The 23,686-nt window shown below is 56.1% G+C and overlaps 1 protein-coding gene across 5 annotated transcripts in view; it reads right to left on the minus strand.

Moving 5' to 3' along the window:
- Window positions 1-7,688: 7,688 nt before the first annotated feature.
- The window catches only part of MYOCD (myocardin), a 119,491-nt gene continuing 103,493 nt past the window's right edge, over window positions 7,689-23,686 (minus strand). For 2 of the 5 annotated variants that reach the window (XM_075111105.1, XM_075111107.1), the window contains exons 5-13: window positions 23,065-23,226; window positions 19,069-19,244; window positions 18,358-18,483; window positions 17,557-17,837; window positions 17,041-17,194; window positions 14,887-15,840; window positions 11,959-12,072; window positions 10,912-10,969; window positions 7,689-10,277 (exon numbers count right to left, since the gene is read on the minus strand). In XM_075111105.1, the coding sequence (XP_074967206.1) occupies window positions 9,709-10,277; window positions 10,912-10,969; window positions 11,959-12,072; window positions 14,887-15,840; window positions 17,041-17,194; window positions 17,557-17,837; window positions 18,358-18,483; window positions 19,069-19,244; window positions 23,065-23,226 (2,594 nt within the window). In that variant the 3' untranslated portion in view covers window positions 7,689-9,708. Of the gene's footprint in view, window positions 10,278-10,911; window positions 10,970-11,958; window positions 12,073-14,886; window positions 15,841-17,040; window positions 17,195-17,556; window positions 17,838-18,357; window positions 18,484-19,068; window positions 19,245-19,590; window positions 19,774-23,064; window positions 23,227-23,686 lie in introns of those variants that run through there. The other 3 variants (XM_075111110.1, XM_075111109.1, XM_075111108.1) reach the window with 3 other exon arrangements.

Consider the following 23,686-nt stretch of genomic DNA (forward strand, 5'->3'; position numbering starts at 1 on the left):
GCCTCAGAAAACTGGGCTTTTCTCAGGCTTGGCAAATCCCCGCAGCTGCGATTCATCTCACCAGCCTTCAGCCACCCGTAAGCGGCGTGCTGGGCCTCACGGGGCACTGGCTGGGGAGACGAAAGATCCAGTGAAGGGGTGCTCTGCCTCCGCCCCCACCTCTCAGACGTTAAAGTCTCATGCACAAACCCTTCCAGAGGGCTAACGCTGAGGCGGATCCTCCCGAAAATCAGTTCCCCTCCAACGCAAGCGAGCGCCCCGCTCCGCGCCCTCCGCACGGCGGCCCGTGCCCCCCGGAGCGCGCCGTGAGCAGCCAGTTTGTGTTCAAGGGATGGGAAACGCAAACGCGAAGCTTTGAGCTGCCGGTGGCAAAGTCAGGGTTGAGGTGCCGTGGCATGGGTGGCTGGACAGAAGGGCAGATTTAGCATATTAAGCATAGATGACTATAAACTATTAAGGGTGCACCATTTATTGCAATGTATCTTTATTAAAAAAGAAAAAAAAAGGTGTATAGTGTTCAGAAGCTGTGAAAATAGTGTAAGAACTGTACATTGTGAACTCTGGTTATTTTTTTTTTTCTTGTACCATAGAAAAATGTATAAAAATTATCAAAAAGCTGATGTGCAGGGATGTTGCCTTATTGTCTGTAAAATGGAGCTCAGGAACATAACTGCTTCAAAGAGCTTCAGAATATTTTATCCGGTATCCTGGTTTGACTTCCTCCTCTATTTAAGATATTATACATGGATCAGAGTGTTTATGTAATAGTTCTATCCTTTTGCCTGCAGGCCAGTTGTAATAAAACTAGGATGCGACTGTGACCTTGTTATTTTCATTTTGTAAGGTCAGACATGAATGGGAAGATTCATTAAAAGCTGTTGAAATACCTGGCTTCCCAGCCCTTCCTCCAGGTGGAGGCAGCTGTGCCGAAGAAAAGCAGCCTTCGAACCTGCTTATGCTAAATTTAAGAAAAAAATAGCGTAGGGAAACCTAGATATATTTTCTTTGGAAGGCTGCTGAGCCCTCTGTGCTAATGGGGTGCCTCCCAGGTGAGCCCTGTTTGCTGCACAGGGAGGTTCTGGTGGCTCGGGACACCTCGTCCCTGCGAGGAGGGCCGGCGACCATGCCCACGCTCTGGGGAAAGGGCAGCTGATGCTCACAGTCTTGTAGGCTTTATTTTTGCAAGAGCAGTCGACGTCTGCAAAGTCCAGATGACCGAGGAGTACCAAGTCCAGGGTAATCCCTACTGCCAAGGCTCCTGGTGCTGGGACAAGTGTCTCTCCTGCCTGGAAGCCACGGAGGCTTGGAGACTGTCCGGGGAGGTGGGCAGAACCAGACCCCAGCAGCCTCACTGGGAAAGAAGAGAGTGTTGGGGGAGGGGGGCCAGCCACGAGTACCCGTAGCGCTCAGACTGGCTGGCTGGGGCGGCCCAGGAGTGCCCAGCGAGGGGGATCGCTGGTCCTGCCACAGCACAGGACCAGCAGTGCCTCTGAATGCGGGGAGTAACCTGGCGTCGCCTCGCGCGGTCTCCCTTCACGTGGAAGATGAGAATTTTGTCAAGAGAAGGGAAGGCGGATGATGGAGCTGAGGAAGGTCTTGCTGTGTGGAGATACACAGTGTGAAAGGTCAGGGGTGGCCAAAGTCTGTCAGTTCGCATAAATTCAGTGCTTCCACCACATGAAGCTTTTTATGGAAGGTTCCTGTTGCCAGCACAATACTTGGGATATTTTGGACCACCTGCTGCCCCTACTCTTCAGCCAGAATCCAAGATCCCCGGTTTGATAATCTCCAGGTAGAAGACAAAACCCAACCACACACCAGGGAGAGTTCTTCCCTGCTGGGCAGACGCTGGAGGACCCAGCTCCTCTCCTTACAGCTCCTTTTCCCAGAGCTGCTCTGGGGTTCTGTTCCTTTTGCCTTTGCGTCCTGGGATTTGCTCTCGAAGAAGCGGTCACGGCTGTAGGAGCTGAAAGAAGCTGTGGCTGGATGCGAGTCCGCCTGCACATCCCTGCACTGGGTATCCCAATGCTCTGCAGCAGGGAGAGGATCCCTGTCCTCTCTTTTCCCCATGACTCTGGCATGCGGAAGGGACTGTATTTGTGGCCATTTCAGTTCCTCAGTTGCCCCTTGCTGAAGTCATGCTCAGTTTTCCTCCTCTGGACTCTTTTCTTTGCCCATTTGGATCTCACTGCCTTCACTGAGGACCTCTGTTGTCACTGTGTCACTGCCGGGGGTGGTGCAGAAACCCTCCAATGCGCATCCCAGATGCCACTAGTGTCTCAGGCAGGACCCATGCCTGTGCAGTGCCTCTGTTGTTGCTCCTCTGAGCCCTTGGACAATTCCAACGTGCCTTGCTTAAGCAACATATGATGGCTTTTTCCAACCCTGGGGCTCAGAGTCCTCCTATGGGCGTCACGACCAGGTCCGTATGGCTCCACTCTGGCTTCTCCCTCTGTGCCACCACGTGGGCTCTCAGGCCGCCCTGGTTTCTGTACTCAGCGCCAAGGCTGAAGAGCAGATGTTTGAGCCAGCCTCCGGGTAGACTTTGAGGCATTGACCACGCTCCTTGTGCCCAGTCGTCCAGGCTGGCACCTCATGCCAATTCCTCACACCTTTATTCCTACTTTCACGACTGAGACACTTCTCAGGTCGTCATTATGCATTATATAGCATCCAAAAAAGCATACTGTGCTCTGCTAGGATTATTATGTGTCTGTGGAATGCCAAGACTAGCTTTGAAGTTTACATGAGTTCGAGCACAGCCCTGCCTGGACCCAAGCAGGATGAATGCAGATGTGCATCACCACCTATTCCTGCCAGGGGCACTTTAACTTGCATGGTCTGCATTTCCCCTGATCTTCTGCTTTGCTCCCCCCAGCCTTCATCCCAGCCTCTTGTCTTCTCTGGTGGCCAGGTAAGTACAAATGAAGCGCTCAGGCCTGGGTTAATACCATAGGTGCTGCTTAGGAAGGAAAAATCCACAAGCATGGTCATTGCTTTGAATGTGTGAAGGCGTGACTGCTCTGATGACTGAGAAAAGAAAGCAGCTCTTGAATTTTTCCATTATATTTAAAGCTGTGCAAATGCTTGGAGACCAAGATGAAGCGCGAACGCCCTCTTCTGGAGGTACAGAGCTCCACCGTTGCATTGGGAATAAAATAGCAAAGCAGTCTGGCTGGACCGTGGGCTGCCTGCCAGACAGGGTGTGACTAAAAGCCATTATCTTTACATAAATTCCAGATGGAAGGGCTGGGCAGGCCCCTGCAGGAGGAAGCCTGCATCGCCAAGCTCTTGCTACTTCAAACAGCAAATCTCTGCTCAGCTGCACCAGAAGAGCTGTGTGTAGGGATGTTGCTCTGCAGGTGTAGCTCTGCTAACGCGCCCCAACACACACGCAGGCTCAGAGGGTGGGAAGGGGCCAAGGGTTGGGCGTGCATAGAAAGGCCCCCTGCTCACACTAGAGATGTGCTTGCTTGCAAGGTGGTATTTAGTGTGTGGTGTCTGTGTGCATGTCCATACCTGTGCTTGTGTCGAAGCAGACATCAGATCTATACTGGAAACCACTGGAGAAGGTGCTTTGTGTGAGCCTAATGTCTCGTCAGACACCAGGCACCTGCTTATTGGCAGCCATGCCCCCTTGCCCTGCCCAGGGCACTTCTCTGTCCCTTCTCTTCCCAAATTTGGTCCACGCTTGACATGAGTCAGCCACCTCAGACAGAAAGACAAGAAGGGAGCGTTGGATGCCTGAATTCTTTCTATGCCTCTGGGAAGAGGGTTACTTTAATGGCCCATCATGGGGACAGTTCTCTCCCTTGGCCTGACAGGAAGGACTACAGCTTGTTGAGTAGCGATGGAGCCAATGCTGCAGCGATCTGAATTTTGTTCAGTTGGATTATTTTGAGAAGAGGAGGAGAACCTGCACAACCGTCTTGGAAAACAGGTTTCTCACCAGAGTTACGATGGACTGAGAACCCACCTCCTGCAGCACACCAGTAGCGCCATGGACCGATTACAAGTGATTTCTCCAGAAAATCTTTGAGTGTTTCTGAGAAGATGAGAAGAAAGAGCTTTGGTATGAGGCCCACCAGTCATTTGCAGAACTGGTTCATGAGCCATCCAGTTTGTGACCACCTCTAATCCTGCTGCCCCGGGAGACACGCTGGAATTTCAGTGCTACACAAACACATGACCCAGGAGTGCTGCTCCGCGCGAACAAGCAACACCCTGGCCAGCTGAAGATGCTTTAAGAGAAAAAATACAAAAACATGGAGAAAACTGTGAAGGGTGCATGGTTGGAAGTTGTAGCTCAACCTTCTCTATAGTGCAGACCATGGCCATTCTCCTGGTTCCCTGCACCAGGATCCTGTGTTTCTTTCTCCCTCTGCACGTGGGTTTGAGCTGGAAAAGCAGGAGGGAAGCAAATGAGGAAGGAGGTCAGAAAGCTTCAGATCCTGGGATTCCGTATCACAGCGATTTCCTGAAGACATTCGAATCTGATCCCGATTTCAAGAGGTCAGTGGAAACCATCTTGAAATCCAGCCAATTCCTACTTTGTGCAGAGAAGTCGGTGCAGGTGGAGCTGCCTTTCTGACAGGATCACCACCGCCAGAGCGCGATCTGAACGCAGGGGCATTTCCAGCGAGGGATGCTGGAGCCACTTCGCACGGTGCTGGCTGAGGTTGGCACCAGGAAGGGGAGGCATTACTTGGATGGGAGAGGTTCAAGTGTCCCTGATGAACTCGTTTTCTTACCAGATGAGCAACACAGGAGATGCTCCATGGCCCCTCCTGAGGTCCCATGCTTTTGTAGCTTTGAAGCCCAGTAAATATGGTGCTGCTGCTGCTACAAGGCCACAGCCTTGCGCTAAGCTAGCAGAAGGGGTCTCAGGACCTGTCAGGTCTTCTCTGAACTAGTTTTAGCCTGCCTGGAGCTTTGCTTTAGCTTGTTTAGCTGTAACAGCAATTATCTAATGACAAGATGATCATTACTTGCTTTGTTTTAGCTCTCCTACACTTGTCTTGTATATAGTTTGTAACTAATAGCTAGTTATAATGAGAAATTCTGTGCATAAATATCTACACTTCTATACTAAAATGCGTGTAGAGGACACAGGCACGGGAAGACAGCATGGGCCTGAAGGAATAGGCACAGGATGATGCCAGAGGCCCCAGGGCCATCAGCATCTCAGAGGGTCCATGCATGGGTGCGGAGTGGCCCTGGTCCCTGCCCCGAGTGTGTGTGGGTGAGAAGCAGGTGGAGGCTCTGGGGGAACTGGCCAGGGATGAGCAGAGGGATGCGGGCGGGTGGGGGTGGGTGGTGTGCTTGGCGAGGGGTGAGAGAGTGTCTGGCACCGGTGAGCCGGTACGAGGGGCTGCACGCACTGGTGGGGGGCAGTGGGGGCTCTGCGTGGGTGATGAGGTGCCAGGGCTGCTTGTGCACAGGAGGCGGGCAAGGGGCCCTTGGCCAGAGGGCAGCTGGAGAGGGGTGGGCTACAGGCTGCTGTGGGTGGGGGGGTGGCGTTGGGGATGCCGGGGGTGCTGATGTAGGTGTCACAGGGTGACAGGGGGTTGATGACGGGGTAGCGGAAGGCACTGACAGCTGTGGCGCTGGACTCAGGGGATTTCAGGCTCCCCCACGCTGCAGGGGTCTGCAATGGGCCCGTGCAAGTTCCTCCTGCTGCCGCCTCTTCATCCCCCACACACTCGCAGGCACAGGGTAGCCCTGCTGAGCCCAGAAGGGCCGAGGAACAGTTGTTTCCCCATGTCACTCGGGAGGGGAAACTGTGCCTAAAACATGGCCTGTCTTGACCTGGGAGCTGGTGGAATAATGCTGTTGATGTCTCAGTGCCTTCCGTGGCATAAGCATTGGGTGGTGCACCGAGCTGGGCAGCTCACATTTAAAAACCTTGCCAAAGGCATGAAAAATGTCATTTGATTCTTGGAATGCTTTTCTGCTTTATGTTTCCTGTATTTTTCAGGCAGGAAGGTGCAGGCAGGGTGGGACATCACTGGGATCCTCCAGCAATGGAGGCCTTTTTCTTTGTCAAATCCAGGTTTTGATGGGAAGAAAAACCCCGGGACCCTAAATCCCTTGGGACAGCCTGTGTGGGGAAATCACCCGCACACTGAAGGCACTAACTCCTTTGGGGCACAGAGAATACAGTTCATCAGCAGGTGCTGAGCAAAAGAAGGCAGAGCATCCACGGCCTTTCTCTGACACAAGGTGCACCAGGAGGGATGAGAGCTCTCCGAGATGCAGGACACTGCGGCATGGGAGCAGGGCTACAAAGCAGCAGGGAACCGCCCTGAAGCTGTAAATGCGAGGGCCTTGCAGCTACCGGCAGGGTCAGGCTCTGGCACCCCTGCCTGGCGGGGGCAGGAAACGGAAACACGCCTCCAGACGGGACCCGGGGCTCCTGCCCGGCCAGCAAGCTGCTGGGGAGCTTCATGGTGGGGGCTGAGTGTGGCTGGGGCTTTGCAAATGCTTCTCTGGCCAAGGCAATGGGAGGGGAGAGCAGGTCCTGCCAGCACAGCTCGTGCCTTCCTACCAGGCTGCTCCGGTGGGGCTGGGAACTGCAGAGCTGAGCTGAGCTCTTCTCCAGGCAGCGGAGCAGCTCTGCTGCAGAGCATCTGGGGGCCTGGAGGGAGGCCTCAAGAGACCCTCCTATCCCTCCTTCTGCCCCAAAGCAGGACCTTGGTCTGGACTCAGCCTCCCCAAATGCTCTGGCGGAAGCCTTGGCACCTGACAAGCATCTGTCCTGCACTTTAAAGCTGTGACTCCCTGCACCGCTCGCCCTGCTCTGCCTTTTACAGTGGGAGGCTGGGCACGTGTCCTCCCAGCTCCTCTTCGGCAGGTTGAACAGCACAGGCAGCCTGTCCTCAGTGGGCAGACGGGACAGGTGAGCGCTCCTGTCCATCAGCATTCCTGAATCAATCCTAGACTGAGGCTTGTCTTCTCATTCTCTGAGTAACCATACCTTGGCTGAGCCCAGGCAGTCTATCACAGCACATTTGGTTACAGAGTGCAGTTTAGAGAATAAAAGATGTTTGTAGGAACTAGTTTTTTTCATCTACATCTTTTCCAATTCAGTTCTGCAAGATCTCAGGATTGTTTCAGATTTTAAGCCCATCTGTGGACGCACAGGCAGTCCCTCCCTGCAAGCAGGTGGCTCAATGCCCTGAGAATGCTTTTTAATCAAAGGAAAGATGCGATGAATCTGGAAACCGGCACTAATGGGTACAGGGAGAAGGAGCCAGGGTCCCCCAGCAAGAGTGCCGCAGCCTGCCTCTGCTGCTCGCCTGCGGGCAGGAGGAGGTTCAGCAGCGGGGGGAAGCTCTGCCTGTGCCCACCATACACCCTGCATCCAGCACCCACTGCCGCCGGGAACATGCTGCTGGAAAACGCAGGGGGGTTGTGCAGAGTGACACCCGCCGCCCTCGAAGGGGACGCTCACCCGAGGAGCAGGGTTTGCAGGAGGACAAGGTGCAACCAAAGCCAGCAGATGAAAAAGCCTTCAGAAACAAGAGGGTCCGGCTAGCTTGTTTAGAAATCTTCCAGGAGAAACCATTGCTGTGAAGGAAATACCTCTGCCCCAGGGCATGGAGCTGATACCAAAGTGTTGCAGCTGGGATGGCTGTGGCTGCCCCAGCCGGTGTAATCAAACATCAAACTGGGAGCGGACGAGTGGCAAGACAAAGGGGTTTTTAATAATGAAGGTGTTGCTGGTAACATAGGTAAGGAAATGTGCTTGCTTACAAGTTTGAAGCTGACAGCATCCCTTGAAATAAGGAAATACATTTGCTGAGAGGAGAAAGTTACCTGGAAAGCCCTGTACATCAACACGGTGTAGCAGCCAACACTACTCTGTTTCAAGTGCTATTAATATTCTCCACGGACCGGCTTCAAAAAAACCTCTCACTTAGAAAAAGATATTCTTTAAAAAAAAATGCAACCTGTGATCGTCTACCCTAGCAGTGCCCTGTGACCATTTGCACAATAGAAAAGTGGTGCTTTAAATAGTGAGTTGAAAGCTACCGCCACGTGCTTTATACAGCATGCAACAACGCCACGATCTGGAGACACAGCAGGGGCTGCAGAGCCTCCTCTGACGGCTCCAGCACCCCTGGGGGAGCGCCCCACGGGAGCCACAGCCAGGCTGCCCGCTGGCCCCTCGCGCCAGACCTCCTCCCCAGCTGCTGCGTCTCTGATGTGCTGTCCTTCCAGTAACAAATATTAAATACGTTCAGTCTGTAAATAGTTTAACAATCTTTGTCAGCAACAATATTTACTTTGGCAAAACCAGAATTGCAAAGAAGTAGACGTGTCCGTCAAACAGTCTGCAGCAAGTTCTTTGGTGGAAGCCAAGAAGTGAAGCAAAGGCTCCTTCTCGCTAGAGCCTGAGGAAGTATATTGCACAGAGAGTTGTAGAAGAAATGCTGGTGACTTCAAATGGGAGCATCACTGCAGGAGAGCATCCACCTCTGCTGGCTTCAGGAGAACTAGCTCCTCCAGGCTCAGTGATTCACAGCGGTTCTCCGATGGCCTTGCTCTGGCTGAGTGAACAGTGACGCTGGAGTAAACTTGGGAGGATGGGGATGACTGCTGGGGATCAGGGAGGAACGGGAAGGGCGGAGGGATGGATGGCGGAGGAATGGAGGCAATAAAAACAGATGCTGGCACAAAACGGCAGCCACGCACGGGCCTGCTCAGCCCTGCCCCACGCGCAGGTCACCGAGTGCCCGTTTCCAGCTCCCCTTGCTCCCAGGTCATGCAAGGTGGTGGAGACCCAGCCTGACTTCTGGCTGTGCAAAGGACAGCCCCTCCAAAGCCTGGCTGTATTTCCCAGACAACTTCCTCCTACCTTGGACCGAAACACATTACACGCCTCTTCGTCTGTACCACACTAGCTGGGACACAGCAGCTCCATCAGGATGCCACGTCCCTTTTGACGCCTGCAACTGCAGCCTGAGCAGCCTCCGACATCCAGAGCTCTCTGCTCCAAGGTCACAGGCTTCAGCCTGATACAGTTCAGAGCGCAGCCGGCATGGCTCCTGGGCTTTCAGCCCCCCAGGCACCGTGAGGACATGACAACGTGCCACCACCAACATGGTGGTCTCCATCTCTCATCCACGTGGAGCAGAGCTGTGCAGGGCCTGGGCAATGCAGCTTTAGGGGCAGCAGGAAGGAAGCAAGGTGAGCCTGGCTGTCTGGAGAAGTGTGCTTGGCGCCCTGGCTGGGCAGAGCCTCCCTGCTCCCGCACCCCCAGGCCTGGGCTGGACCGGCAGGGAGGGCGTAAAGGAAGGGGCAGCAACAGGCTCGCCTCTCCATGATTTCCCATTGCCACCCAGGTGAGGTCTCCTCACCACACAGTTTTGTCATGAGCTGCTCCAGTTCTCACGAAAGTGACTGCTAAAAATGGGGTGGGGGGGGAAGATAAAAGAAACAAAACTGAAGTTCTTGTCAATCTAAAGTATTGCTAAAGGCACTGTTGCCCTCTGTGGGGAGGTGTCAGTGGAGGAAAACCAAAGTACCGGAGCTGTTGCTCTGTCAATTTGCAGTAACTGGAAATTCAAACAAGTTCATATGCTGGGAAGATGACTCCAGTTTTCCATGGATGTGGCACATTAGCCCTGATTGTTCGCTGGCTTGACAGAAACACTGTGCTGGCTGCTGAAGGCTTAAAGTATCCTGCCTCCACCACCGGCCTTTTCACCACTGCTGCAGGTGCAGGTCCATGCTGGTGTTTAGATTGAGATCGGTAACGTCTAGGAAATCGATGTTGAAGATGCTGGGACCTGCGGGGGTGAGTGAGCCAAAGCCGGTGGCAGAGCTGGGAGGGGTGAGGTCCAGCCACTCCATCGTTTCCCACGGAGACTCAGTGAAACTCATCTGTAAACCGGAGCCATCGGCAGGGGAAGGGGAGAGCTGGGTTTCCATGGGCGAGAGAGGAGTCTGTAAAATCTCCTGGGAGGTGAGCAGTTCATCTGCGGCTTTGCCGGAGAACCCCTCCATCATCCCTTCGAAGTGGGACTCTTCTCCCCCCATCTTCAGCAGGGCGATTTCACTGACCCTTCCCAGGGGGCTGTGGGCATTCAGCAGGACCTCGAGGTGAGCATCACTGCTGCCCGGACAGTGCTCAAAGGAGAGCTGGGCTGAGGAGACCTGCTCGAACGCTGTGGATGACTTTGGGAGAGAAGCACCGGAGTTCCCTGTAGACACTGTTATTTGAGGTACTTTCTGGAGGCAGGACCGATCTTCCTTGGCATTGGCTGGCATTTCTGTCAACAAATAAGAGGGGTTTGAGGTGCTCTGGCAGTGCTGACCACTGCTGGGCACAGGGGCACCACCACCACTTCTTGGGCATGCTCGCAGAGACCCACTCCCCACTCACTCCCCTTGGCGTTGCTCGCCCTGTGGGAAGCCTCACACGTTCCTGCTTTCTGACCTCGACTCCACTGGTTTTTGACACCGTCCCTAGGGCACTGGCAGCGGTCCCCACAGGGCTGGGCATGGGAAAGGGCACAGGCAGCACTTTATACAGGGGGGACTGGCAGTGCTTTATGTGGGAGATGGCACTGGGAGTTGTGGGGGACACTGGGGGCTCTGCATGGGGAGGGTGCTGGCAGTGCTGGGCACAGGGCTGCCATCCTGCCCTCCCTTCTCTCTGTGCAGCCTGCATGGGCGATAACCAAGCCCAGACCACCCCACCAGCTCTGCACAAGCAGGAGCAGGCTCCAGGAGGGCCAATGCATTTTTGGATTCAACCTGAGTGGCTGCTGGCACAGTGAAGGCAAATGAAAGCTGTGTGCAACTCAGGCAGCTGTGCTGGGGTGCACAGAGTGCACTGAGCCCCACAGACTGACCCTGGCTGGGAGGGGAAGCCCTGGAGGAGAACAGGGAAGCAGTGCGTACCTCCGCTCTCAATCAGCACGTCCAGGAGCTCGTCCATCTGCTGACTTCGTGTCATCTGCTGCAGCAAACGACAAAGAGGAGAGTAGAGGGCATTAGGAGGAGAGTCCCTCCAGCCACAAGCCAGGTAGGTGGTTCTAGACCCCACAAACGGCTTTCTCCCATGCAGGAGAGATGCCACTCCAACACGGGGCTGGCAGCAGCTTTCGGGTGAGCACTGCAGGGCCCTGAGGCAAGCATGGTGGATCCGGGGAGCACGGCACCAGGTTCCCCCCACCCTGCTGCCGACCCTCTGCTCAGTGGCCACCGCAGAGCGCCTCTTCCCACGGCTGCCAGGACACACCAACTTTTTGGGCACAGCACCTCACACTGGCCTGTGCCTCCCTGCACTCCCTGCAGCTCCCTGGTGGCAACGCATCGTCGTCCTCCTCTCCCTGACCAGAAACTGCAAGGAATTTCTGCATGCCTCCCTGCCAGCCAGCATAAGCCCCTTTTTAGCACTGCCAGCAATATCACTCTATTTTCCTAAAGGCACCATCAGAAGGCACTGAGGTTGCTGACAGACCCTCACAAGAAGTAAGAAGTTCATGAGTGATGGAGACAGTCCTCCCCACGGGAGCAGTGCTCCAGGGTAAGGCTAAGGGAGGCAGATGGCACAGAGAAGGGCACTTTGCTAATGGGCTAAAGAGGGAAGGCGAGGTTGCCTGGTGACTTGGGAGTGCTCAGGAGTGTTTCTCACATAGCACTGAGCACCCCAAAGAAGACTGCACTGAAGTCCTGGGGTATTTGTGTGGGACATCAGGACCCCAGGGTGGACTGGCACTGCTCATCAGCACAGAGGATGCCATTCCATCCAGCGTGGTGTCTGACTGCTTTGTGGCAGTCCTTCAGCAACTAACTCTTCAAGAAAAGCTTATTCCTTACAGAAACAGGCCTGTCCTACCCAGAGGCCCCATAACAGGTTGTAACTCCTGCAGATTAGTTACATTAACTGCAAAAGAACACCCTGCGCAGCCCTAGCACTATAGAAAGTAAAAACCATGCAGTTACCTGCTTTACTGCATCCTCATAGGGTGGAGGCTGCTTTACCTCTGAGAGGGCTGGGCTTGACTTACAAAAAGTTGGGGATGGAATAGAAAACTTTTGACCTGCCTGCGTAGCCATCTGCATGGGGGAAATACAGGGAAACGGAGTCAACGCACAGGGAGGCACGGCGGGAGGCCCAGCCCTCTTTCACCCCGTTGAAGCCAGAGTGGTGGCAGGGAAACTCAAGATTTTGCAGAACAAATCATCTCAAAATGCCTGGTTTATGGGCAGGAGAGGGAGGTAAATCAGCTCCATCAGCCTAGCTATGAGACGCAGGGCCAGGCTGACCTCCAGTTGCTGCCAGAGCACAGGCGTGATTCTGCAGAGCAACGGGGAGAGAGAAATGGGCTGCTGGCGGTCAGCTGCACCCAGCCAGTGATGCAGCTCTTCCCTGCTTGCCAGCTGCCTCCCAGCCACTCCACTGGGAGCCGTCTCCGTCACCACCTGTACAAGGGCATCTCACAGAGCCCAGGCCAGGGAAGACCACTTAAAAAAGTCACTGCCAGGTCAGCCCCTAGGCTTTCCCTGTGCAAACACCTGCGTATCAGTGCCAGCTTTTTACCAATCGTCCCTTCCAGGAGGGACCTCATCTGAAGGTCCAGTGCCTGCTGTCCCCATCCCCTCCAGTCCCTTGTGTGCCTTTCCGTGCTGCCTGGCTGCGGCTGCCTCACCCCATGAAAGCCAGTGCCAAGGGATGCAGCATGGCCCTGGCAGGTGGATTGGACCCAGAAGCGAATCAGGGGCAGTGGTGAGGCTGCTTGGCCTGGCTGCACACATCCTGGCCACCTTTCTGTGGAGAGTGGCTGGGAGGAACAATATGCCTGGCTTGGGGGAGACAGCACTACAATGCTGGGTACAGAGGGAGCTGTTGCTGAAAAGGGACCGTCACCCCTGGGGGCCCCTTTCAGGCAGCAGAGGAATGCCCGGGATGGGTGGTGATGCAGCCAGGATGAGCTGCAGGACATCATGGGGTCATCCCCTCCATATGCCCCTTGTACCCAGGCAGTGTGGAAGGAGCTGGAGATGCACCTGAGGCATCGCCGCTCCCTGCAGATGCTCGCTGACCACTGCTCAGTCGTCCAGAGCATTCCAGCTGCCTCTTGGAGTACTGCCCCACAGCACTGTGTCCCACTGTCTATTGTACTCACAGCTCTGTCACACTGCCCAGCTCACCTCTACAGCTCTGTGCCCTACCGCTGAGGTCACCCACTGCATCCCCTGCTCTCTGCCCCACTGCCCCGGTTACCCACAGCACAGCACTGCTCCCCGTTGCCCATTTCACCCCAGCAGCAAGCCCCACTGCCTACCTCGTTCTGACAGCACCGCGCTCCCCGGGCCATCCCACTGGCTGCTCTCTGTCTCTCTGTCCTTCCCACCCTAAACTGCTCCCCATTGCCCACCTCACTGGCAGCGCTCTGTGCTGACTGCCCGTTACCTATCTCACCGTCCTCTGATTGGCTTTGCGGAAGCTCTGCATCCCCCTTTCCGCCACCTCGCAGCACTGCACCCCACAGCCCCGCTCCTGCTGCACGCTGCTCGGTGTGCTAACTGCGGGAATGCGACTCGAGAGCTGCTCTGCAAGCGCTGGGTGCTTCGCAACAGCCGCTGCGCTGCTGTGCGGCCGCTGTGTGCGCAGGGTGCGCTTGCTGGACACCTTCCCTGAATGCCGTGCCATGCCTTGCACCGCTCTGTGTGTGTTTTACAGGCTGTATGGCAGGCGTTGCTGCTGCCTGGGGAACCCTGGTAGGGTGCTGGGATGAATTGGGGCTGCACTCAGCAGCACCTTGTGCTGCTTTGGTGTGTTGGCAGTGTGTGCCCCACTCCAAACTTCTGTACCTGTCCAGAAGGCTGAGTGAGGAGTGGTGGACGCTGAAGGGACAACCTCCTGCTGTGCTGGTTGGCTGGTGGGGAGGCACAAGCTCCATCTGACTGCAGACCCCACTTCCAAGCCCTGCTCTATCTTCCCAAGAAAAGGCTTCGCATATGACTGGGATAACAGCTCTCCTTCCACCCAGTGGTCAAAATCCCTCACGCACTGCTAGGAGCCGCAATAGCTCAGGAAGATGCTGGAAAGCCCTGCAACACTGCCCTGGGGCTCTCCCAGGGGTGCAGGAATCTGTGCCAGGGCTCTCCCAGGGGCTGAGGGATCTGTGCCGGTGCTTCCCCGCTGTAGACAGAGCTTTGCCAGGGCTCCCTGGGGCAGGGGGAGCTGTGCCAGGGCTTCCCCAGGGTGGAGGGAGCTGTGCCAGGGCTCCATGGGGCAAGGGGAGCTGTGCCAGGACTCCCCCAGGGGTACAGCTGTGCCAGAGCCTCCCCCTGAGGGGAGAAGCAGCTGAGTTAGGGCTCTTTTAGGGCAGGAGAAGCTGTTCCAATGCTCCCCCAGGGCAGAGGGAGCTGTGCCAGGACTCCTCCAGGGGCAGAGGGAGCTGTGCCAGTGCTTAACCAGGGGCAGAGGATGCTGTGCCAAGACTCTCCGAGCACACAGGGAGCTTTGCCAGTGCTCACCCAGGGGCAGAGAATGCTGTGCTGGGGTCCCCTGGGGAAGAGGGGAGCTGTGCCAGAACTCCCCCCGGGCAGAAGGAGCTGTGCTAGGGCTCCATGGGGCATGGGAGCTGTGCTGTGACCCCCACGGCAATTGGGTGTGGTGGCAGCAGGGCTCCCCAGGAGACACCCTGCAAAGGACCCTGCGGTGCCATCAACTTCCAACCCGTTGTCCACCTGGGCTACTCTATGCCTTTCCAGGCAGCCCTACGTGCTGCCGCTGGGTACCCACCCTGGGTGCCAGCAGTCCTGGTCTGATGGGAGAGGACTCAAACTGGGATGTTTGCCTGACTGTCCGCAGACACCAGCGCATCCACCACTGCGATGTCATCTGGGGTGCTCTCCACTTACCGATGCCGGGCGAAGGCAACTGTTGGTCTGCGGGGAGCCGCTGCGCCCTTCTGCCTGTGAGCCAGGGGACACCGAGAGGAGATAGTGGCTGTTGGGGGACGGCGGCAGGCTGATGTGCTGGGGGCTCTTTGCAGCCCTGAGTGGCGAGTGCTGGGGGGAGCACTGCGGGCTCAGGAATGTCGAGGAGGTGATGGTGCTTTGCCCTGCAGGCTCCAAGCAGTGGCTATTTACAATGTGAGGCAGCTGCGGCACCCCACAGTTACTTAACTTATCCGAGCTGCTGGCTTGGCCTTTCAAGGCAGTTTGTTTGGATGCAAATGGACAGCTGGACACTGTGTTTTCTTGCTTGATGGGGACACCAAAGAAATGCTGAGTGGGCTGCTGCTTCTCCTCAAGGCCATTGCTTCTCTTACGCTTCTGGAGCTGCATCCGTAGCTCTTCCACCTGCCTCTGCTCTTGCTGCAGCTTCCACGTCAGTTCATTGATGACCTTCTGCTTCTCCACCAGCATCTTGTCTTTCTCTGTGTCGATCCCTTCCAGCTCCAGCTGGATGCTCCCTCCATTCATGCTGCTCATGAGGCTTTCTTCGGCACTGCCATGAACAGGAGATGGCTGGAGACCGAACTGTGGAGAAGCCATGGGCCCCTCATTGAATGTGTCTGGCAAAGAGCCGCTCACAGAGAGGTCGGAGGAGGCTGGAGAGATGGGTGGGGTGGAGCTGGTGCTGCCAAAGTGATAGAAGCCATTTGATAACATGTTGGTGGAGGACTGCGACGGGTAACTCGACAGGGTGCTTGTTGGAGTGACTGGGAAGGTAACGGTGGTGATCTCACTGAAGTTTGGCACCGTGCTGCTGCCACACTCCTGGAAGGGCCGCAGCCGCTCCATCAGTGCTGTTTTGGTACCTGACACAGGCAGGCCTCGTATTCGGAGCTGCTGTCGCAGTTCTGACACCTAGAGATAAAGTCACCAACAGTCAGTCCTAATGCCAAATAAGCCCTTTAGAAACCCAACATTTCTAACAAGGAGTGTCAGATCACAGGCCCCCAGCTTCCTGCTGTAAAGCCCTGACCCCCCCAGGTGCTCACTGTCTCACCTGCAGTCATCAGAGTCGCCATGCACAGCCCTGACCACTGCATGTCCTGCAGGACCTTGACCCCTCCTAACAGGAGAACCTTCCTTCTTCTTCCAGGAGCTGTGACTGCACTCCATGAACCAGCAGTGCTCCTTGGGCCACAGAAGTAACCCGAGATTCCCTTCCTAGCAGTAGGTTTCTACATGAGCAGAGGCCTTTCACACAGACCAGGAACTAGCTGATGGCATCCTTTAACTCAGAGAATGTGACCACGTACCTTGGAGCCAGATGCTCCATGTTCAGGCATCTGCACACAGTTCAGGCACCTGAACTGGGGCATTGCTAGGGCCAAACTCCTGTTATTTCTACCTCATCTTATTCCTTTCACTAATAATGAGGGACCCCCACGTCTCTGCTCCTGAAAGGACTTGGCCTGCCCCATGGCTGAGGCTCCATTAGCAAACTATAACAGAACCATCAATGTGAGTGATTCTCCCTTATGGCCTGCCTGTCCTGCCTACATGAGAGATTTAGGTACTGTTCAAAGCAGCGCTCGTAGCTGCAGACTCCAGGAGGCACCTGCTTGTGCAGAGAGCTGCCCTGGCCTGGCTGCAATGACCACTGAAAGCTCAGTCACCAAGTGGAGGCTGTGCTGACCTCCCAGCTCCTGGCTGGCCTGCTAGCAGCATCTGTGATGTCCACCATAAATCCACAGAAGGTATGAGCCGTGAGCTGCAGGAACAGCAGCACAGCTCATCCTTTAGTCCTCGTCCTGATGGCCTGGCCTGCAGCCATTCCAAGTTACACCCAAGGTTTGCTGATGCATGCCCTGGAGCAATGCACCCACGTGCCACTGGCAGAGCAGCAAACCTATGTTTTCTGTTACTGTTGTGGTGACCAATTCCTGACCCAGCGTGACGGACTCCTGGGTTTGCTCATAGCATGGTGGTTCTGGTTTGCTGATCCGTAACACGTGGTCGCTCCCAGCCAGCTCGGCCCAGGGCACCACGCTGCACACTTCACAGGTAGCAAAACACATTTAGGCTATGAGATTCTGCTCCTGCGGTGTTTGCACTCACTTTCAGATCATCCAGGTTAGATGGCAGAGGGCCTGGCTTGATAGATGAGATACAAGTCTGGCCTGAAAAGGTGGTTTTCACAGGAGAAAGTGGCGTGTTGTTGACAGAAGTTGATGAAGAATTTGAACTTTTGAGCATTTGCTCATTGGATTGCCTGAAATAACAAAGGAGATTTGGGGTAACTTGTCTGCCCTCCCCGGGGTCTCTGTGCCCAGCATACCATGCCCCTGCTCCCTTGGGGTTGCCTTCTCCTGTATGAGACCTGAAGGACCACCAACCCCAAGGAAAACCAAGTGAGGCTGTAAGGAGATTGCTGGTGACCCACCAGCAGGACACAAGTGCCCCAGCCAGTGCACAAAGCCAGCACAGCTTTGCAGGAGGCTGTGCTCTGTTCCCGACCTTTTATGTTTCACTTGCATGCATCTATCCCCCTTGCACCAGCACACATTAGGTATGGGAGCGGAAAGCTTGGGGGGAGACAGAGTTAAACCCTGCTCTTGGTTCATTGCCACTTACTTTAGCTGGCCTTGGTGCATCCCTGGGTAGCTGAAGTGCTGCTGCTGCTGCTGCTGCTGCTGCTGCTGCTGCTGCTGCTGCTGCTGCTGGCTGAGGATCTGGAGCTGCAGAAAGAGCTGCTGCTGCTGGAGGAGTCTGGCATACGCAGAGTCCATGGGTGGTGGGGACTTCTCTGCCTTCTGATCCGGAGGGATGTACTGGTGGTATTTCAGCTTCTTTACCTTGGGCTTGGTGTCCTTGGGCTTTTTGTGACGGTTCTTGCTATCACTGGATGATTTGGACTGTTGGCCCAAGAAGGAAAGGAATTAGGTGGGAGAAGAGCTCCTGCCATACCGGTGAGAACGCAGAGGCCTGGGGCAGAGAGAGGGCAGCTCCTGCCGGCCCCCTGGCGCTCCAGCTCAGGGAGCCGCTGGCCCTGCTTGTGGGGGACTCCCTCAGGGCCATGCCTCATCTCAGCTGTGCTGGAGAGCACAGGAGATGGACGATGACCCCTCTTGCCTGGAAGGTATTTCAGTGTTGCCTTGTATCTCCTTCTGCTCCTAGCCCCAGGGGACGTTGCAGTGCAGGACCTGAGCAATCACCCCTGGCAGGGTGCAGTACGATACTTTATACCATTACAAAATGAGTCAAACTGCAGTTTTTGACAACACAGTTTGTCTCCCTGCATTGTTCCAAGCCCTAAGGCCAAACTCCCCAGACCTCCCACACATGTGCGGTGCAGCACGTGGGCACTTCAGGCGTGATGCAGCCAGGAGCCTCGGGCTCGCTCCCTCCTGGGGAGCCCGGAGGTGCAGGCGTTACCTTCACGGCAGAGGGCATGGGCAGGGGTGGGCTCTCCTGCCCCGCTGCCTGCTTCGGGCTGTCGCACTGGCCCCCCTGCCCTGAGGCCGGGTCCGGCGCCTGGCCATCAGCGTCCTGGGGGTGATCCTGCGAGGGAGCAATGGGAGAGGGGGTGTGGGCGGGTGCCAGGGGCTGGCCATCCCGAGTGGCCTTTGCTCGCGAGGGACACCCGCTGCCCTGTTCCCCCTGCCCCTAGTTGCCCCAGCCCCCAGTCTATCCTAGGTGCCTCAGCCCATCTCAGTCCCCCCATATCCATCCCAGCCCACTATCCCCACTTCTGGCCTGCCCCAGTCCCCCCAGTCGCTCGCACCCTAGCCCACTTCAGCTTACCCCAGTCCTCCCACTCTCCCCAATCCTCAGCCTAGGCTAGTCTCCCCATTCCCTCCGAGTCTCAACAAGCCTAAGCCTAGGCTAGTCCCCCCAGTCCCTCCCAGCCTCCCCAGTCCCTCCCAGTCTCCCCAAGCCTCGGCTACTCCCTGAACCCTCCCGCCCCCCGGCCCCCCCGTCCACGCCCCGCGGCGCCCCGTCGCACACGCCCCCGGCCCCGCCCCGCTGCTGCAGTTCCCGCTCCCGCCGGCAGGGGGCGGACGGGTGGCGCAGCCCCGTGGGCCGGGCCCACCGCCCCCCTCCCGCCCCCCGGCCCCCTCGGGAGGAGGGGTGCCCGGGCCGTACCGGGGCCGCCCCGGCGGGGGCGGTGGGGGCCGGCTCCGGGGCCTTGGTGCCGGCCGCCGACTCGGCGGAGCCCGGGGAGTCCTCGCTCCGCGCCTGCTCCGGGGACAGCCCGTCGTTGCTGCTGTCCTCCTCGAAGGCGAAGGCGTCGGCCGCCTTGGGGAAGCCGCCCTGGGAGCCTGCCAGGGGAGACGGGGGGGTCGGCGTGGCCGGGCTGGCACCTCGGGGGGCTCGGCGCCCTGCTCCCGCCCGCGGCCCTGCGCGGGGGCTGCCCCCGGCGGTGCCCCGCGGCCCGGGGGTGGGCGAGGGGGTGGCATCAGCGCCCGCCTGCGCCGCGGACCGAGCCGCTCGGGAGGGACAGGGGGCCCCCGAAAAGCCCGGGGGGCTCCTGGCGGGCGGGGGGGAGGGGGGCTGGCGCCGGAGCGGCTCGGCCATCCTGCCCCGCCATGGGGCTGCTGTGGGGAGAGGGGCTTTAGGGTCGGCTCCCCATCACCAGAGCGTCCCCACCCCAAGCCCTTGCCGCACCTGGGACCCGGTGCTCAGCGGGGGAACCGAGGATGAAATCCACCCGGAGGGGACCCATCTTTTCGTGGCAGGAGAGCCAGCACGTGTGGACCTGGCTGCCGCTGAACAGGGGCTTCCAGACCCTGTCTCTGTCCATAAGCGTCCCCCACACGCTACGCTTCAAACCACTGCCATTGCCTCCTGACCGCCCCAGACATCGCCTCTCCCCTTGCAGAGCTCCCCGCACGCTATCTCCTAGTCAGATGGGCAGGAGCTCTTGAGCCCCGGCTTTTGCTGATAAATAAAGTGCCGAAAAAGAAAAGGTCTCGTGTGAGCCTCGGGAGGGCTGCAGGTGGGGGTAGAGGGAGAAGCAGTGCAGCTACACTCGTAATCTCCTCGTGCTCGCGTCTGGCGTTTGTCAGGCGGCTTGGCACGCCGATAGCGAGGTGACAAACGGGGAAATAGGAAGGGCCTGGGGACAAGCTTCCACCTGTCCCTGCCGCCGGCCTAGCAATGTGCGCCTTCTCATTGACACACACCCTCCTGCTCTGACCCCTACCCTATCTGAGAGATAAGGGTTATCTCTGCTTGCTCCAGCTTGGGGTGCCGGGGTGGGCGAGGAAGCGGGGAGCCCTGGCTCCCTGCCCCAAGCTGCTGCCCGGCCACCATATGGGGTGGGGATATGAGAGCAACCGCATCTCACAGAGAGCCTCTCCTCCCTGCTCACAGGGCAAGGGGTCCTCCTGTGTCCCTGGGTATAGGCCATATCCCTGCTCTGTCGGAGGCAGCACCCAAACTGGGGCTCCCCTGGGGAACTGCGATGCTGCGTGGTCTGCCGCCTGGGCTGGGCGGGAGCTGCTCCCCATGCCTGCAGGCAAGCGCGGGCATCCTCTCTCCGCAAAACTGACACCAAGTGAGGGGGGGGACACTTCTGGATCTGCAAGACTCCCCCTGGGCTGGCATCTAATAAGCATGTGTTGAGAAATAGTGCCAAAGCCAGGAGCCCGAGGGACCTTCAGGACACAGCGGCAGCCCAGAGCACGACAGGAATGTGCTGCATCCTGCTGCTTGATACCGGGGGCTTGCGCCGGGTGGGGAATGCTGCCCTTATCTGTCCTGCTCTCGCCCAGCCCAGGGTTGACAGTATTGTTTGACGATCCCATGTCTCTGCTGTAATCTCAGGCAGAATGGTGTTTGCTTGGGGCTGTTTCTAAGGCACTGGGTATTGTCCTCTCAAGCATATTGGACAAAGTGATGACAAGGACCTGGTAAAAAAAGGTTCTTATATCACTGCTCAGCTATGTAGGGCACTGGTGGCCTCCTGTCACTGGGACATTAGGGCTTTCGGTTGGAGTCTGGCACTTTCTGCTCACCCTGCTGGAGGTGATTAGAGGAACACGTCAGCTGAACTTTCCACTGTATAAACAGTTGAGATTCCAAGGTTAAAGTAAAATGATTTTAAACCCTGTCATCTTTCTGGTATTACAAAAACAAAAGACTTAACAGTCAGAAGTGCCAGTGCTCATCTCTGCTCTGTATTCAGCCCTTTGCCCCAAACTGTGATCACCACAAAGTGCCTCTGACTCAGAAAATAAGCTTAGGGATCCTTCAGCCCAGGGCTTTCTTCTGCAGAAACCTGAGGACTGGGATTGTGTTCCTTGGTGCAGGTGCACCTCCTCATGGCACCCAACAGTACCAAGTAACTCCATGTCTGACCCTAATGTGCCATGTGTTTCACCCTAAATGGGATAAAACTGGCTTACAGGACACATTTTTTTCCCCAGCAATGTGGTAGAAGGGCACTGTGAAAGGGAAAAATTCAAAATCAAGCAAATAATTTTAAGCCAGATATTTTGTTTTTAACAATTTTGCCCTGTAAATCTCTGTTTACCACAAGTTCCTGACAAGGCAGCTGGAGAGAAACTCAGTTCAAACACTAGGCACACTTGCCCAGACTCCAAGCCTCAGCTCCAGTGGATAAAGTCATGCTCAAACCGCCTTGAATGTTTATAAAGGGGGGAATTTTTTTATCTTTTTTTTTTTTTTTCCACTCTTTTCTCGTTTGATAAGCAGCTGGGGAGATTTTACTTGAACTCTCATTAAAGATTCCTCTTCAGGCAGAGTCCTGGAACATTTCACCTTCAAAGGCAAGATCTGTGAAATGCTGGAAATGGAGCAGCGCACGGAGCAGCCTGGAGAAGCCGCTGGATGAACACTGCGTGCACTTCACAGTGGGAAAACCAAGAGCGGGAACAACTGCAGGGCAGGATGGAGCGGTATCTGAGCCTGGAATATTTCATGTCATTTATGCTGGTTTCTGAGATGAAACGAGAGTCATAGTGCTTCCTGTTTCAATTCTCATTTTTTGTATTACTCATTCAAAGACTCCTCCAGTCCCAGAGCCCTGCCACTGTCCCCGTCTTGCTCTGAGCCCCAAAACAGGCACTTAACATGGGATTATGCCCGTGGAAATAACCCATGACTTGAGGAACCAGGAGCAACAGAACACGCAGTTCCCAGGGGACAGAGCATCTCTCAGTGCCTCACTTGAGACACGAGGATCAATTTGGATGTGTGGAGATGGCCCCAGGTTTCAAAAATGAGGGGTCGCTGCCCTTGACACTGCAGAACCCTGCTGGCTTTCCTGCTCCTTCCTCTTCTTTTGGACCTCCCTGTCCTGGCACTGGGGCCTGAGTCAAAATCTGAGTCACCTTTTTGCTTTGTGTCAGCTCCTGCACCAGCGTCTCTGCAGCAGCGTGGGGGAAATAATTGTGGAGGATTCTGCCTCCCTCCTCCAGCTGCGGGGTAGGCGATGAAGGAAAACCGAGCTTAGGCATAAGGCAAGCACTGGGCACTGGTAGGTAGGCATGTACCCTGCTTTGGGGTGCAGGCTGCTCCTCATATTCCCCAGCAGTCTAGCACCCCGGGGATGCTTTCCCACCGCAGCAATGCAGAGCCCTACTCTCTTGGGCCTTGCATACCACTGGCGTCACTGGGAAAGAGAAAGAACAGCAGCCTTGCTGAACTCGGACCACTTCACCCCCATCTACTGGGATGTAAACGCTTGGCATGGTACAAGTGGAAGAACCCAGGCTGGCCTCACAACCACACGTGTGGACCCAGGTCCTCTCCCATGTGAGGGAGGAAGGAATGCCCTCTCTCCAGCAGTATCATTTACAAAGTCGAAGCCTTGAGGAGGGAAGGGGTTTAAGAAAGGGGGTCCTTTCTGAGGAGACATGGCTGAGCAATTGTGCATGTTTCCATGGTCATTGCTCTAAGAAGATGAGAGCTGTCTTTTCATAGCTCTGGGTAAGATAGCACAGGCTGTGCTGGCCTGGGCTGCTTATTGTGAAAATAATAAGATTTAAGCAATAAATGCAGCTCTTAAGTCCAAGTCGGTCACTTCCTGCAGTTGCTGCGGTACATCCTTGTAACCTTGCCAGCCCCTGCCCTGTGCCATGCACACAACACAACATGCACGTTCATTTCCACTACCTTTTATGGCCTCTTTCACAGCTGAGTCAACAGGAATAATGTTCTTCTCCACCAGCTCCAAAGGACCCGGCCTGAGAGCAATCTTTTCATTGAGATCATCTGCCAGTCGAGCTCTTTTCAGCTTCATTTGAGTAGACTGAATGGACCCCTCTGCAGCTGAGTCTAAAAGGCCAAATGGAAGGCATCAGTTCAGGACCTGGGGCATCTGTAAGCACAGTGCTCAGCAAGAACGTGCTTCCCCTTCAGCACAGCCTTTCTGGGCTGTAGCCAAGACCTAAGCATGGCTCAGTGCACTGGAGGAGCTGCTCGGAGGCAGGATGCTGGACTAGATGAGGCTGGTGGGGTTTGGGACATGGGGCCTCCTCTGTGACTTTAGTCCAGCTTCTCCATTCCCAAGCAAGAGTCTCTGTCTACTAGCCTAGGCTTGCAAACGCAGCCTGCAGCTGCAGCATCCTCCCCAACACCCAGGAAAGATCTGCAGCAGAAACTTCATTAACAACCTGCAGCTAACATAAGGTCCAAAGCGGACTCCAGCTCCTGTCTGCCAGGATTCCATTGGCCCTTGTGGGCTAATGCAGATGGATCCCTACTTCTCGGGAACAGCCGGAGAAAAGAACCATTA

The sequence above is a fragment of the Phalacrocorax aristotelis genome, chromosome 16 (genome assembly GCF_949628215.1).
Source record: "Phalacrocorax aristotelis chromosome 16, bGulAri2.1, whole genome shotgun sequence".
NCBI lineage: Eukaryota > Metazoa > Chordata > Aves > Suliformes > Phalacrocoracidae > Phalacrocorax > Phalacrocorax aristotelis.